The sequence below is a fragment of the Periplaneta americana genome, chromosome 12 (genome assembly GCF_040183065.1).
Source record: "Periplaneta americana isolate PAMFEO1 chromosome 12, P.americana_PAMFEO1_priV1, whole genome shotgun sequence".
Lineage (NCBI taxonomy): Eukaryota > Metazoa > Arthropoda > Insecta > Blattodea > Blattidae > Periplaneta > Periplaneta americana.
In genome coordinates, this window is record NC_091128.1 from 67,368,966 (window position 1) to 67,386,145 (window position 17,180).

The 17,180-nt window shown below is 34.7% G+C and overlaps 1 protein-coding gene across 1 annotated transcript in view; it reads left to right on the plus strand.

The window, feature by feature from the left end:
* LOC138710513 (zinc finger protein 569-like) overlaps nt 1-17,180 on the plus strand; it is a 51,840-nt gene that overhangs the window by 21,104 nt on the left and 13,556 nt on the right. The window contains exons 7-10 of the mRNA XM_069841462.1: nt 1,288-1,526; nt 2,773-2,985; nt 11,454-11,615; nt 16,362-16,612. Of these exons, the coding sequence (XP_069697563.1) occupies nt 1,288-1,526; nt 2,773-2,985; nt 11,454-11,615; nt 16,362-16,612 (865 nt within the window). The remainder of the gene's footprint in view (nt 1-1,287; nt 1,527-2,772; nt 2,986-11,453; nt 11,616-16,361; nt 16,613-17,180) is intronic.

Consider the following 17,180-nt stretch of genomic DNA (forward strand, 5'->3'; position numbering starts at 1 on the left):
TCTTACAGTATCCAGTTGAGGTGAATAAAGATATTTATTTCAATGAAAGACGGGAAGCAAGTCATATATTTAGGAATAAAAAGAGAGATTACTTGAAGGAAAAACTCAATGAGGTAGAAAAAAATAGTAAGAATAAAATCATTAGAGATTTATATAAGGGCATAAAGGAATTTAAGAATGGATATCAGAGAGGGTTTGGAATTGAATGTGTTACATGATTATGTCTCGTGACCAGAATATTGTACGAAATGTAAATATAAAAATTGGAAATTTATCCTTTGAAGAGGTGGAAAAATTGAAATATCTTGGAGCAACAGTAACTCGGGAGAAAATTAAACCCAGAATAAATATGGGAAATGTGTGTTATTATTCGGTTGAGAAGCTTTTATCATCCAGTCTGCTCTCAAAAAAGCTGAAAGTTAGAATTTATAAAACAATTATATTACCGGTTCTTCTGTATGGTTGTGAAACTTGGACTCTCACTTTGAGAGAGGAACAGAGGTTAAGGGTATTTGAGAATAATATGCTTAGGAAAACATTTGGGGCTAAGAGGGATGAAGTTACAGGAGAATGGAGAAAGTTACACAATGCAGAACTGCATTTTATTCATAATTAGGAACATTAAATCCAGACATTTGAGATGGGCAGGGCATGTAGTGCATATGGGCGAATCCAGAAATGCATATACTGTAGAGTGTTAGTTGGAAGGTCTGAGGGAATAAGACCTTTGGGGAGGCCGAGACGTAGATGGGAGGATAATATAAAAATGGATTTGAGGGAGATGGGATATGATGATAGAGACTGGATTAATCTTGGACTGATGGCGGGCTTATTTGAGGGCGGCAATGAACCTCCGGGTTCCTTACAAGCCATAAGTAAGTAATGCTGGGTATTTGACTTATCTTAATTCACTCATTTTTGGTAAAATATTCAGGTGCTGAATTAAGTATGTAAAGTGGTGTAAAATATTGTGTTTCGGGAATGATATAGAATTTTTAGCTATAAAATTTAATCATGAATAATAAAAATAAATAAATTAATACAAATTTATGAAATACTGGGGAAAAAAGCAGTATCAAATGCTTGAGATTGAAGATTGGAGAAAATGTTGGTAAAATATGGGAGAACCCATAAAATACATAAGGCCTGGCAACCTTACCCTGCATGTAGACACATAAATATATACATGTGCATGCACACATACATACACACATAGATTTATGCATATGCACATATGTATGATGTTAAACATAATATGATGCTAGCGGCAGTGTTTTTCCTTTCAAGGTAACTATGAATATTGTTGTAACATCTGCAACAAAAAATTCGCATCTCGTGCTAAACTTAATGATCACATGCATCAACACCGCAGTCCAAGATTCAGTTGTGAGGAGTGTGGGAAACAGTTCATACGTCAAGATGCCCTTCTTACTCATAAAAGGGTGCACACAGGAGAGCGTCCTTACCAGTGTCCTCTCTGTGACAAATCATTTCACACAGCTTCGAACCTTCGTCTTCATGAGCAGGTATATATGATCTTTTTGTACCTAGAAAACTTTCTTAAATTTTCAAATGGTTTATTTTCATGTACGTAAATGTTGTTACTACATCTTATATTTTCCATATGGATAAATATGCGAAGATAGTTTACAGACAATAGAGACCAATAAAATGACACCTTATGAGCCTTTAAAACATCAACAAGTCATTATTTAAAATGCCAAATACAAGTAAAAAGTATTACTGATATCTCTCGTATTTCTGAAGAACAATGTAGTGCGATATTAGTGGTATTATTTACGCAAATAGCACACATTTACAATTACAGTTACGCCAATATAATTTAATTTTCACACATTCTGACACATAACCAGTAAATAATTTTCATAAATATTGTAAATATTTTAAAGCAAATCATTTAACCCACACTGTAAAAACAATTCCGAAAATAAAATCTAGCCACATATAAACTTCTTTCTCTTAGGTTATATCATTCCTTAACATTGTCACATTGATTTAATTTAATGACAAATTTAAATCCATTACATGTCTCTTAGGACTTCAACAGAAAAGCTTAATAAATGCTGAAAATTCAATAGTCATCGAATTGTGTGTTTTGATGGGACACCATGTTTGTTTACCAACTTCGAAATTGAAATTAATACTTAAAATGCTTTTAGATGACTATATCACAAGGATAGTGGGCTCTGAAATGAAACACTTAGGTGCATGATTGTATACTTGAGACTGTGAATTCTAGTAATTCCAAAGATATGTACCAGTGCGTGATGTAATGAAAACGATTATTAATGGGTAGAATTTTGACGATAATCATATTTAATGGCATTCTGTAGTCAATGGCTGTTGGTAGAAACTACTGTAGTCCAAGATGATATTCGGAGCTCAACTGTATTGACAAAAAATATGTGATTGAATGATAGTAATGTTATGTGTAATATCTGAAAGTGTACTTATTCACAAATTCATTTTGAGAAAATACAAAACAGAGGAAATTATTTCTGGCTGGGAGAACAGTTCATTAATAGAGACGGTTTTTTTTTTTTTTAATTGTGCAGGAAAAGCTTCCCTCATCCTCACTCCACAAATCACAACTGAGTCACAGGCCTGGTGGTGTCCTTTGTTGCAAATCTCATTTCTGTGAAAGTAGAAATACTGTACAGTATGCTATGCAAATATTAGTAGTCTTACATTCTTAAATTACAAATGAAAGTGAAACTCTTTCTTATATTCCAATTTGATTTTTTTTTGCAGACACACAGTGAAGCATCTAACTATAAGTGCCATCAATGTGGATCCAAGTTCAAGCATAAGTCGAGTCTCTCTGCACATGCGAAATGTCATGAAAGTTCAGGACTCTTACCCTGTCCAGTGATTGGTTGTCGACGGGCTGAGAGAGGATTTCTCCTTCCTCGTAGTGTACAGGCTCATCTTCGCAACCAACATCAAAGATTCTTGTGTGCCAATGTAAGCACTCACTTCTCTGTATTTAGTAAGAAACTAACTTGAAATTAATTTAGTGTGGATTTTGAAAGAACAGACAGTAAGGCCATCCTTGCATCTTTATATCTTCATTATCATTCTTACACATATATTGTTTTTAGGTTTAAAATGATCAGAGGACTTTTGATTTTTAAGAATAATAAAAATTCTTACTGTGGTTTTCTTCATTAAGAAAAATGAAGAGTCCAGCTTTTGTCATAGATTTGTGGCACACAAAAGAGTCCTATTTATTTTGAAATTGTTAACAACTACATGCACTGATAGGCAGGAGAATGTACCTCAGAGGTAACATATGACAAATCCAAATTGTTCAATTTTGAGATTATAACACAATTGAATTCCTTAGGATGAGATTTATCTGAAGATATACTGCGTTAAGTCCTAGTTACAACTGATGTAGAATTGAATGCGTTTTTTAAGATGATCATATGTTAGGAACATACTATGATAAATCCCAAAGAAGTCTATTTACTTCTGTGTGTGTCTTATAATTTTTAAAGTATACTATGGTTTCACTATACCAAAATTAGAAGGCATAGGTTCGTAACTTTACCAGCTATGAAAGAAAAAGAAAACAGTAATTTGTTTTTTGTCTGTATCTTAAAGTTTATAAAATGGACTTATTATACAGTATCTTTGAGGTACAGCTGTCAAAAAAAAAAAAAAAAAAAAAAGTGGCTGCACTCGTGCAAATATTTTCTAAATCCACTTCAGGTCACAGCAATGTTACATTATGCATGTGCTTGTAGAAGCAGTTCCGGAAGTATGGAATTATTCTGTATATGCATCTCTTAGACCAGCGGTAGAGTGCTCGCTTAATGATTTGAAGGTTGTGAATTTGGGTCTTGGTTCAAGTTTTCATTTTATTTTTTAATCATTATTTAGCAATATAAATAATATTCAAGTTATCATTCATATTCTGTTATCTTTCTTTAGTGATATAAATAATATTCAAGTTATCATTTGTATTCTGTTATTCTTTAGCAATGTAAATAATATTCAAATTATCATTTATATTCTCTTATTGTTCTTTAACGATATAGATAATATTCATGTTATTTATATTCTGTTATCGTTCTTTAGCGATATAAATAATATTCCAGTTATCATTTATATTCTGTTATCGTTCTTTAGCAATATAAATAATATTTGAGTTATCATTTATATTCTGTTATCATTCTTTAGCGATATAAATAATATTCAAGTTATCATTTGTATTCTGTTATCATTCTTTAGCGACATAAATAATATTCAAATTATCATTTGTATTCTGTTATCATTCTTTAACAATAGAAATAATATTCACGTTATTTATATTCTGTTATCGTTCTTTAGTGATATAAATAATATTCAAGTTATCATTTGTAGTCTGTTATCGTTCTGTAGCAATGTAAATAATATTCAAGCTATCATTTATATTCTGTTATCGTTCTTTAGTGATATAAATAACATAAATTCAATATTAGGTTTGGAACAATACAGTTGCATAATACTGATGATAGTTTTTTCTTTTTATATTATTACATTATACTATCTTGAAACAATAAAATGAAGAGGAGTGACAAGGAATTGAACCTGAGACTTTGACATCTAAATTCCTATGTTCTTTGGACTGAGCTAAGAGGGCACAAGTATAAACACATTTGCGGAGAAATTGGCCCCATGTCCCTCCAAGATTTTCTGATGATTTGTAGAAGCTCGTCCAGGATGTGGGGGTCAAGGGCTAATTGGGATTTCCCGGTCTCTGATCGGATCAGAAATCCTGATAGAACTAATATTTAACCCTTGCAGTGAATTTCGGTGAAGTCCGGAGGGCCCAATTAGTCAAATCCTCTCTCCTCACCTCCACGCTTGGGCACTCTGGGATCTATTAAGATGCAAAAGAGACAGTGGTGTGTGGAAAGCAACGGGAAGTTACTGCATTTATCCTTCCCAAGAAAAACTGCAAACATGAGCAAAGGAAGCTTTTAATAGAAAAAGGAGCATGTTCTGCAGACCTCTGGAAAAAGAACTAAGGAAGAGACTAGCGAAGTGCTTTGTGTGGAGTGATATTGTATGGTGAAGAAACATTACGACGAAATGAAGAGAAACGAATAAAAGCATTTGAAATGTGGATGTGGAGAAGAATGGAGCGTGTGAAGTGGAAAGACAGAATAAGAAATGAAGTTGTGTTGGAAAAAGTGGGTGAAGGAAGAATGATGCTGAAACTAATTAGAAAGAGAAAAAGGAATTGGTTGGATCACTAGTTGAGAAGAAACTGCCTACTGAAGGATGCACTGGAAGGAATGGTGAACGGGAAAAGAGTTCGGGCAGAAGAAGATATCAAATAATAGACGACATTAAGATATGTGGATCATATGCGGAGACTAAGAGGAAGGCAGAAAATAGGAAAGACTGGAGAATGCCGGGTTTGCAGTGAAAGACCTGCTCATGGGCAGAACACGTATGCATGTATGTATGTATGTCAAAGATGCCTGGGATGTCGTGGCTGAGAACAGTCGCTATTTGAAAAGACTACTCGATTCCTTGCCCACTCGACTACAAGATGTGATCGAGATGTGGGGAAGATAGACTAAATATTGAATCGTGGCTTTTTATTTTGTTTTTTGAACGCATAATTGTTTGAATGTTCCAAGGCAGACACCAGTAAATTTGTTTTGTTTATGGCACAAAAGATATTTTTGTTGAGAATAAATTTTTTTTTCTTTCCATTTGCAGCCATAATGTCATAATAAATAATAATAAAGTCATGGCATAATACATTCATGAACTGATCAGTCAATCTTCTTAATGTATCCAGCTGTTTGCTGACAACATAAAGTCCACTGTAGTCTATTCAGTTGTTTTTCACGAGAAATGAGGGGTATTTTGATCGGTGTTCATTATAGATGCCTGCTGCTAGTAGCCAGAGTTGGGGTGTAGTCAATATAATATACTGCAGGGCTGTGTCTTCTGCAACTGGTACTGATGATTTTAATTTACTTCTTTTGTGGTTTATGGATGGACAGTATAGAAGAATGTGTTCCAGATCTTCATCATGATTATTACACCACAGACAAGTAGGATTATCAGAAATGTGAAATTGGTGTAGGTACAATTGAGTGACAATGTGACCTGTTCTGGCTCTTGTTAAAAATGTTTGAACATGTCTGGGCAAGTTTTTGTACATTTCTAGGTCATTTGGTTTCTTTTGTATAGACTGTAAAATTTTTCTTTTGTCAGAAGAGAGCCCATTGTTGATCCATAAGTTTGTAAAATGAGACTTTACTGAAGCAAAAGCACTGGATAGAGACATCACTTGAAGAGGTCTTGGTTGCAAATATGTTGCCTGTTTTGCAATATTATCGACTTTCTCGTTTCCAGGTATACCACAATGACTAGATATCCTTTGAAATGTTATTTTCTTTTGGAGTTTTTTTAGTTTACTTAGTTGTTTCTGAATTGGAATAATTCTATATGTATATAGGTTTGGTACATATTTAATTATATTAAATATAGTCCCCTTGGAGTCGGTAAGTATGCAAATAGATTTTTCAGAAATTTGAGTAACACACTGAAGAGCAGCATCAATAGCTAGCAATTCAGTGTCAAGACTGGAGGAGGATGAACATGGTATGAAATAACTTTCTTGATATTTTGGAATATAATACCTGCTCCTGATGTCCCATTATTAGGATTTAGAGATCCATCTGTATAAATTTGAAGGTGATCCTTATATATGCTAGAGAGTAGTTCCATGGCATCTAACTTAAGAATGTATGGAGGATCATTTTTGGAATGATTTCCTGGAATTTGTATGCTATGTTCTGGAATCATCCATTTCCATGGAGGAATTTCGTTCACAACTGGAGTTTTAGCAATGAGTGTGTCTGTGATATAGATTGGTATTTCTTTTTTTTTTATTTTATAGAAATTACACAGGATATCATATGACAGTTTGAAGAACATCTGAGATCTGGATGAGGCTTTCAATTTTAAATGTATTATTAGATCCTTTTGTAATATATAGTGTCTGATTGGTTGTAGGGCAACAGTTGATATGGTGTTTGGTACTCCTAGGCATAATCTTAAGGCTGAGTTTTGAAGAACAGAAATTTTTTGTAGATGAGTTGCTGATGCTCCTCCCCATATTTCACATCCATAGGTAAATTTTGATCGTATATAAGAACTGATGTTAATTACTAAAATAATCATAAAAGAGACAGGGGCAATTATGTATATTTTCTCTCTCTCTCTTAAAAACAAAACATAAAAAGCACTAGGTTGTGTTCGAACGCAGGACCTCACGAATACCAGGCCAGAACGCTACCATTACGCTATAAAGTAATACACAGAATACTTTAATTATAACTGTAGATATCAAGCAACGTGGTCCAACAACATGTAACATCACCTTTCTCCGAATTGTAGTGAAGATACCCGAAGGGAACTTTGCTTCTAGAGAGTGGCCACTTTTTCTGTTGACAACTGTACATTTGAGGGCAACAGCTGTAGTATGAATAATAATTAACAAGAGCCATAGATAAATATTTAACAACTTCATAAATGAAGGGTGTATCATAGGAAGTGTAAAATTGTAATCTGTTATCACTTACGATTTTCTCTTAATACAGCTTGTCTACATTTGATTCACACTGATATACACTAATTTCAGAATTTCTTCTCTTGTTCACCATCATGTTCAACATGTGAAAGAAATCTTTCCTTGTGGTGTGCAGAACTTGGATGCACATTTCTTGTGGAATTGCTGAAATTACATTCATTATTCTCTCTTGCAGATCATCAATATTACATGGTTTGGTTCCATATACACGGTCTTTCAACATACCCTACAACCAAAAACCGTAGGGAGTAACATCTGGCGAACATGTTGGCCATTGCATTGGTCGTCCTCATTAAAATATTTTAAGATATGTTCGGACATCCCGAGTAAAATGCAGTGGAGCACCATCCAAGATTTTCCATTCAGTTGACCTGGAAAAACCAATCTCATGTACAGCATCTATATTTTCAAAGAATCAGCCTGTACTTGATCGACCGCTGTTCATTTTCTTATCAGCAACTGAGCCGGTTTCGACGAACTTGTCATAAATGTGGTAAATGGTTAATGTAGATGGTGAATCACTGTTAAAGAAGGTTTAATCTTTTTTGTGAGAGACTGAGACACTTTGTCTGGCCATTGTCATGAAGCAACACAACACTCTAAGCATGATACATTTTTGTTCTGAATTGCACGACACAGTTTATTTATTGTTTCACAATAGATGTTTCTGTTGATTGTTGTGTCTATAGACAAGAATTAAACAACCTAAACATCTTGTCTGTCCCAAAACACTGTAAACATGATCTCACGAGTTGAAATGATCTGTTTGGCTTTTGTCTTCACTGGTAATTATATGTGCCCCCACTCCATGGCCTGCTGCTTCGATTTAGGAGTCATATGCTACACATCTCGTTACCTATAGCTATGTAGCTTAAGAACTCATCATCTTGCTCACTGTATCGTATGTTTCTCGGTGAGCAATTTCGCCACTCAGCAGGAGCACAATTTCCGAAAATCTGGGTGATCTGACACAATTTCGTAAGAAGCAACCATGAAATTTGTGGCAAATGCAGGAAAAGTGACGAAATTGTGAATCGTCTTTCCTCATGAACTTTCTCTTCGACCGCATGCACCAAAACATTATTGACCATAAACAGTCAGCTGCGGATCATCATGCACAGTTTCACGACATTCATTAAAGTTCCTAATCCAACTCCTTACAATTGAATCACTTATATCATATTTTTCGTACACTTCACGAAGTTTATGAATGTCTGCCAGTTTCACATATATTGGAGAGCAAGAGAATTAATGGATTTATTGCGAAGAGCTTAGCATTAGTTAACAACTTTTTTTTGCATTCAGAAAACAATAATAATGGATTGCATTTCAAAGGCGGCATGCCACTCGATTGACTTGAACATTTTAAACACACAGAATAATGTGTCCATGCAATCTGCAATTGGAACTCACTTTGTGGACACGCTTCGTATGAAGAGTACTAGATGTTCCTTCTGGTTTGAAGGATTCAAGTTTCCTTGTTTAAAAAGATTTTTTTTTATCTAGTAGTGAATAATTGAAATAATTGATTTTGCACAATTCACCGAAGCATCTTCGTCTAAGAGTGGTGAGCCGAAGCTGTGGTTCTTTTTGCCGCTGTAGGTGTTGCTTTCAGTACACTGTGAGAGACTAACTACACAGCACTGCACGATAATGATGATTAATGGAGCAGTAGTGGGCTGCTAGTAGGGGAAATGGGAGTACCCCACAAAAACATACCACCATCTTTGGACTCCCCAGGATAGAACTCTGGTTACTAGTGTGGAAAGCCAATGCTTTAGCCTTTTGGCTAATGATAGTCTGCAGCATCATGTCTGTGTTACAATGAGATGGGAATATTATTGAATAAAAATAATGTAGTGACATTAAAAAACAATTAAATTCATTGTGTGACAACCATGAAGGGCCAAGACTGACCAGTCAGCTGCTGGCCTCACGTGTCTCAGCAAAGATTAATGATGATCTAACCAGAATGGAGGTAACATGTGGTTACCATGGTCCTCCCAGCAGTTATGGTAGGTTTTCATAACTGGATTTCACTGCCATTCTAGCTCCCAAATTCATCATGATACTGCATAGGCATCAGTCCCATACATTCCTTCCCCGTGAGAACTCGAACCAGCACTCATTCTGTATCGCAAGTCGTAGACATGATGCCTTAGACCAGTGGTTCCCAACCTTTTTTGACTGATGACACACTTTACTGAACGCCCATGATATTGCAACACACTTATTTGTTTTTATTATTAATAATAATAATAATAATAATAATAATAATAATCATCATCATCAGTGCATTTCTTCTTTCTTCTGGAGAAAAAGGTGATAGAAGTCTGTAGAATATTTTATAGCAGATGGGGAGATGATTACTGTTCACTGCACGAGAATTTTGTCGTTTTTATCCTCCTTTTCGTCCAAGTAAAACTTTCAAAGTCTAAGCGGAATTCAAAGAAAAATTATATTAAAAACGTAGATATTCACACATATTTCGGTTCCATGTTGAAGAATGCAACAAAAGGAGCTGGAACGCCATTACAGTGCGTTCCACAAGAAAAAAAGCCCTGATAACTTGTACCTAGTGTCGGACATCCAGTGTTGTAGATAGGTTGATGTTAGCACGCAATCGAAAAAAAAAAAAAAAGCAGCAAATTGATTGGCATTAGAAAAAAACAAAGGTAAGTATCAAAAATCCCAACCTATCTATGCTGGATGTCTGATAAAAGATTTTTATTATCGTTTTTGACAACTCACCTATTTGAATTGATATGAAGTCAGCACTTTGTGGATTGCACACAGTTGCTATATATGTGGTCTTTTGGTTGACAGGCCAATACATAAATCATCTTCAAGATGCGGCAGTCTGTTTCTTTGTTTAGATTTCACTATTCTATGGAATTGGAATATATCAGTCCCCTAACTGCCCATTGTGCAACTCAAACTAAGCAATGGATTCGGAACACCTCAAAATCTGTGCTTCGTTGGCTGACGATAATATCTTTGAAAAGTATTGGAGTGCAAGAGGTCAAATGACTTTATTGTCAAATGTCTGGCATTAGAAAACAACAACTATTTCTATGGTAGAAAAATGCTGATTTACACAAGTATGACGTTGAAAACGGCAGTTCTAAATATATTTCTAGTTTATTCGGCACCATCGACTAATTTGACGAAACATTTCCATATATAAGACACTAGGGATTTTGTTTATATTCCTCTCCACGACACATAAAACCATATTGCAAGTATTCATCACTATATTAACGAAACGCAGGGAATATTCACTCACATTATTTGAATTAGCAGTGCTGTCATCTAACCCAGAACTTGATTCAGATTGTCTTTTTCTAATTAAAAATTTGTTCATGATAAAATCTAATTAAAGCACTTTTGATAAAAAGTCGCACTCGCACTATTGCCCGCTCAGACTCATATACTGAAACTGACCAAAATGTTTGGACGATTTTAAACTCTGTTTATTACTAAGTGGGGAGAATAAACGAATTACTACGCATTGTTACAGGTGTTGACGTTTCATTGGTAAAGTCTGTCTCAAAATAAAATGTACCATATCGAAGACTTCGTTGTAAATAAAAACTGCGTTGTAAAGAAACTTTCTGGAGGGCATAAAATTTATTTTTCGATTCCAAAATTTCGTGACACACCAGTGTGTTGCGACACACCGGTTGGGAACCACTGCCTTAGACCATGATGCTACAGCATGGGACAGTATAGTGACATAGCAGAGGAAAATACGCTAACTGATCAAAGAAGTGCACCTACATATAATTTTGCTTGATTCACATTAGAAATATTGGAATTTTTATTTCAGTGTGGGCGTGAGTTTGGAAGCAAGCAAAGCTTGCTAGAGCACGAGAAACTACACAGCAGTCAAGTACCTCTGGAAGAGAGCAGATTGCATGTTTGTCACCTTTGTCCTAAGAGATTTTCTCAGAAGACAAAACTAAGTGCACACATCAAGACGCACTTACAGGTCAGTTCTACTTGTTACAAATTCCTCTTAAAAACACCATATTGTTATGCAGTAGCCATCATGTGTGAACATTTGTAAGTTCAGCTCCAATGAAATTTCAAGCCTATTAATCTTTTTAGCATAGAGGTATAGTATTAACTGTTTAATTTTATACGAATTTCTTCTTACCAAATATTTTTAAACACAATAATTTGAATAATTCAATTTATTTAGCGTTTTTATAGGATACACCTGACTTTCATTTATAGTGCTGCTTTTTATAAAATATGTTCCGAATTTTTGTTTTGTTGAGATTTGTTATTTGAACTAACCTTTTGATACCTTTCTTTTGTTATTATTATAATCCTATTATAATCATCTTCATCATCATTATCATCATAATCATCATCATAATTATCATAATATCTCGTTCTTACTAAGGAGATTATTATTCCTATGAATCTTTTTTCCGTTAGTTATTTAATAATGCCCTATCAACTGCTCGATTAACTAGTATTTGTGGAACAATTGATGATGAGATGGTATTTGATAAGATGAGCTCAAGGATTCATCATGAGATTATCTCACGTTCGCCTTACATTTTGAAAAAACTCCAAATAATCTGAACCAAGTAAAATCAGCCCAGTAGGAACTCGCACAACAACATGATACAAGAATTGGGAAGTGGAATAATTATATATAATAATATTGTATTTACTTTCAACAATAATACCAGAAGTGTTGATAGTCTCCTGGTAATTCAATTTAGCTGAATGAAAGTTTCTTGTTATGATAATTATTTTAAGATTTCAGGTCGAGAAATAACTACCTCATAACAAGAAACATGCAGCTTAAAAGCAAAATTAAATTCATCATCACCATCATCATGGTCAATAGACGTTTCTACTCAGTTGTGGATCGTCTTAGAATGTATCTCCCCCACAAAGTCCTGTCTTACCACATTAAATTACTGGTGAAAACTATTTTGCATATGTGAAATTTGGCGAGATAACTCCTAATGGAAACAACTGGATCCTAGTACATGCAAATGAATGCATTCAAATATTTTCTCTGTGTAAGCGGAGATTATAAACACATTCCAGTCTCCTGCAAATATGAAATTCTTTCGTAAACATTTGAGGTTATAATATCATAACTCTTTATTGTGAAATAGGCATTATTAATTTATTTTTCAAAGTATTAATATTATTGTGAACTCATTTTCGGTAAAACTCAGTGTATGGATTGCTCACTTCTCCTATACCATCACCACTTACTTTTCTCTTTATTCTACCTGAAGCTGTAATTAGCTTTCCTTCTCCCACCTACACCCATTCTCACATGATCTCAGCTATCACGGGATATCCCATGTTCACTGTAAGTTGACTCCCGCAGTAATCTGTATACTGAAGCTTTTATCCTCATTTACTTCTTTTAGTGTTAATTTATATTTTCACATCCAAATCTTGTCATGTTTGCATAACACTTTGTGTTAACCACTAATAACTTCGAGAGCATAATCGAGAAAGTACCTTGGAATAAAACAGATGAACATAAGATAAAGTACAGAGCATTGAAGCCAAGATGTCCACTCACTACCGGTGGCCACGCGGCCTCTGCATGCTATATGGGTCGCCTGTCTCCCGCCAATCAACCGTAATTTGCGGCAAAATGAAACTCATAATACTGAAATAAAAGGCTTACCTTATTGTAGTAATTGCTGAAAATGATGACCTTCGGCATTCAAGCATGCTCGACATCGCTTCAGCACATTCTGGACAGTTTCTGTAGTTCCTTTTCACTTATGTGATGCACTACACTGGTTTTTGTACGGTTTTAACTTCAATTTAGTGGCATGTTGAACTGAGGTTTTTGACATCCCTACTTCCTGGGCTAATCTGTGTAAAGATTTCTGAGGGCTGTGTTCTGAACAAAAACCTATTTCATCTAATGTTTCCTCAGTTAAGATCTGTTTATTCACTCGACACTTCCTATTTTGAACTGAACCTGTCTCATTAAATTTCTTTATGAGTGTGTTTATTGTTTTCTTATTTGCCACAGGACCATCAGGGAAACGACATCTGAATTTAATGGCAACACTTTCTCCACATATAATTCACGGAAATCTTGCATATATAAATGCGTTGTTCTATACTATACATCACAACACAAACGTGCACAACAGAGAAGCACTGAATATTGACTTGAGAGCTGTGGAAATCTGCCATAACTAGCGAGAGCATAACACTGGGATTTGCATCATTCCCACCCGCCAACCAGTTTTCATGGTGGTGGGGGACATCTTCACTCGGACACTCTGTACTATCAAATAATATTTTTTGCACGATCGTGTTTTTTTTTTTTGTTGTTGTATTTATAGCTATTGTTGTTAGGCCTTGAATGTTAGAATTCCCACACAGAAACTTGTTGCTAGGGAAACCATTCTTCATAACATAAAACTATATTGAAATAGACCCATTACAGTGCACTTATTGTTACTTAGTTACTATTGCATATACTAATGGAAACACTAGTGTTGCCCCACTTTGATTATTTATTGACTGACCTCAATGTTAACCAGTCGAAAAGATTACAATGTGTTCATAATTCTTGTGTTTGCTTCGTCTACAATGTCTGTCGCTCTGACCGCATTACCCCATCCTTTCAAACTCTAAACTGGCTATGGCTTAACGAACATAGAAATTTTCATTCCCTAGTCTCCTTTTCCAAGTCCTTCACATTTCTACACCTACCTACCTTGCCTCCTGCTTCAGTTACCTATCATCATACCACAATCTCTTCACATGCATGCAAAATAGCTGCATACTAGCCATACCAACACACAAAACTTCATCGTATTCATCATTCACTATCTCACTATTGTACTTGTGGAATACCCTGCCCAGTGACATCAGAGAGTGTCGGAACTTAACAGTATTCAAAAACAAACTTATTAACCATTTTCTTTACTGCATAGAGTGCAATGCAGTAAACTGAGTATTCTAACTTATTGCAAATGTTTCGAAATTGTTATTGTTTCGTTCTGCATCATATTTGCACAGTGTGCTAATTATTTCTAGATATTTGATCATTTTTCTTAATCACTAATACATCAGGTAGACAATATATTGTATTAGTACCTTTTGTGTCCATTGTGATCTTATCTTCCTACTAATATACATACTTTTTTTTATTCTCTCATTCTTTTTGCATTTGTGCGTTCTGTATTTGTATCTGTAATTTTATTTCTATTTCTTATTTGCTTCTTCTGTCTGCATTTGTTTCTTGTATATGTGTGTTTGTATTCTGGTGGTGTGGTAGAGAAGACCTGATGGCCTTAACTCCGCCAGATTAAATAAATAAATAAATAATATTACAGTTCAGTTTTGTGAATGTTTGGAAATAATATTGCTATAAATTCTCAATGCAAAATATATTGTATTTGCAATTTTAAAAATATGATCGTGCAAAAAATGTTGTACAATACAAGTTTGTGAAGTGCATTACAAAATCTAGGAGATTGAAAAATTCAAACTTTTCCTCAATTTTGTAAAAAGCACTTACCAACCTTGTATCGCAATATTATACTATTTTAGCACTGCGTTTGGGACTTTCTGTGTAGTATGATTCTCATTTGCCATTGATTTCACGTGGAATTATCACATTAATATTCCTCCTAAATCCTTTGTCAACCATTAGAAAAATAGACAATCGCCTTGCAGTCAACAGTGTAATCAGAAAGCTACTATAGTCTGAACTATGGCCAACGAGATGATTGTGCCTGTACATACAGGTAATATTTATAGTCTATTGTGTGATACAACATCACATCCATTTTCTGATGTCTCACAGAAACCTGGATTAAAATATAGTATTATCCGCAATAAAGAGGTACTTTGATTAAACAATAAATCTTCCTCTACTAATAGGGATGATAGAATCTAATTTAAGGATAAAAAACTATAGTGCTTGTTCCCCAACCACTCTGTATTATCATTATTATTTTCTTCTTTACAAGATATTAGCCATTGAAAACAGAAGTGGTGTGAGTAGAAAATGGATAATGAGGGTTAAAATAAGTTTCGTAAAATACAGTGCAAGGTAGCAATTTATATCTCCTTTGTATATTTATATCTCCTGACTACTAATAGTTCAAGTAAAATTGACGATTTTACTTAAAAAAAAAAGTGTTTTTATCATGTTAATCCAGACTGTCAAAGAAATTACCTATGCCTCTTCTGCTTTAAATGGCTCTTATATAATAATCTTATGTGTTTATTCGAAGTGTATTTTACTTTACAGTATATAAAACATTTTTGTACACATATTCTTTTACAGCACTTCAATATAGGAGAAGTAGCAATTCAGGTTTATTGTATGCATTCAAATATTAGTCCTAGTGAATACAAATTTAAGAGTTGTAAATTCTTCTATATTCAAAAGTTCTCTTGTCATGTAGCATGCATTTATTATGACTACTCTCTGTACTTCAAATCTTTGTTCTTGACCCCTATATGATTTCACTATTAAGATTATTGTAACCAGTTCCTGTTTCTAAATTCGTCTTAGCTCTTTTGTTAGTGTGATAAGTTGTTATTCTGCTAAACATAATATGGAGTTAAGTACAGATGTGTTTATGAGATCCACTGCAGATCTGTATTGTCTTCAGTATGATATCTAGTCGATCATTTACTTCTTATGTATATAAACACTCGGTTTTCAAAAATTTTGGGATGACAGTGATTCAGACTTCTTACATTTTTCCAGGAGCCCAGTCACGCATGTAATATTTGTGGCAAGCGCTTTCATCGTAAAGATGTCCAAACAAATCACATGTTTCTGCATTCTGGACAGAGGCCATTCAGTTGTGCTCACTGTGGTAAAGCATTTGCATTTAAATCCAACTTGAGCACACATCTGGCAACCCATCCAAGTGATGCTGGTCATCAACAAGTCGAGTTTGTATGTCCCGAATGTGGCAAGAAGTTCCGACATCGCAGTTCTCTCACCCTTCACAGGTATGATGTTCAGCACGACTCACATATTTCGCATAGAGGTGACTTTTATTTGCATTTAATACATGGCAGATTACATCATAGCATTGCTTCATAAAATTAGAGAAGATACAGGAATGCTATGTTGTAATCTGCCATCTTACTTGTCAATCTTGCCAATATAATTGACAGTCATTTTTGACAAGCTTGTTAAATTTTAAGAAACAAAATTTACTCACCTTGTCACTTATCACTGATTTCCTTGCCAGCCTGTCACAAGTTAAAGTAAGTAGTCATTTTTAAGAAGCAGGCCCCATGGGGTAATCGCTCTTTAGAAAGAACTTTCTGTTCTAGATTTGCATATAGTGGAAATATAAATAAATATAACATCATAGGGTAATATATATTCATATATGAGGTCTCGCCGTCCTCATTGACTACAAGTAACCATACTGTAGATATATCTATGAAATTGAGAAAAATTCGTTCCGGCACCAGGAATCGAACCCGGAACCTCTCAGCTCTGCGCACTGAATGCTCTTTCCAACTGAGCTATGCCGGGACATAATCCACGATGCAGGCCAAACTCTTC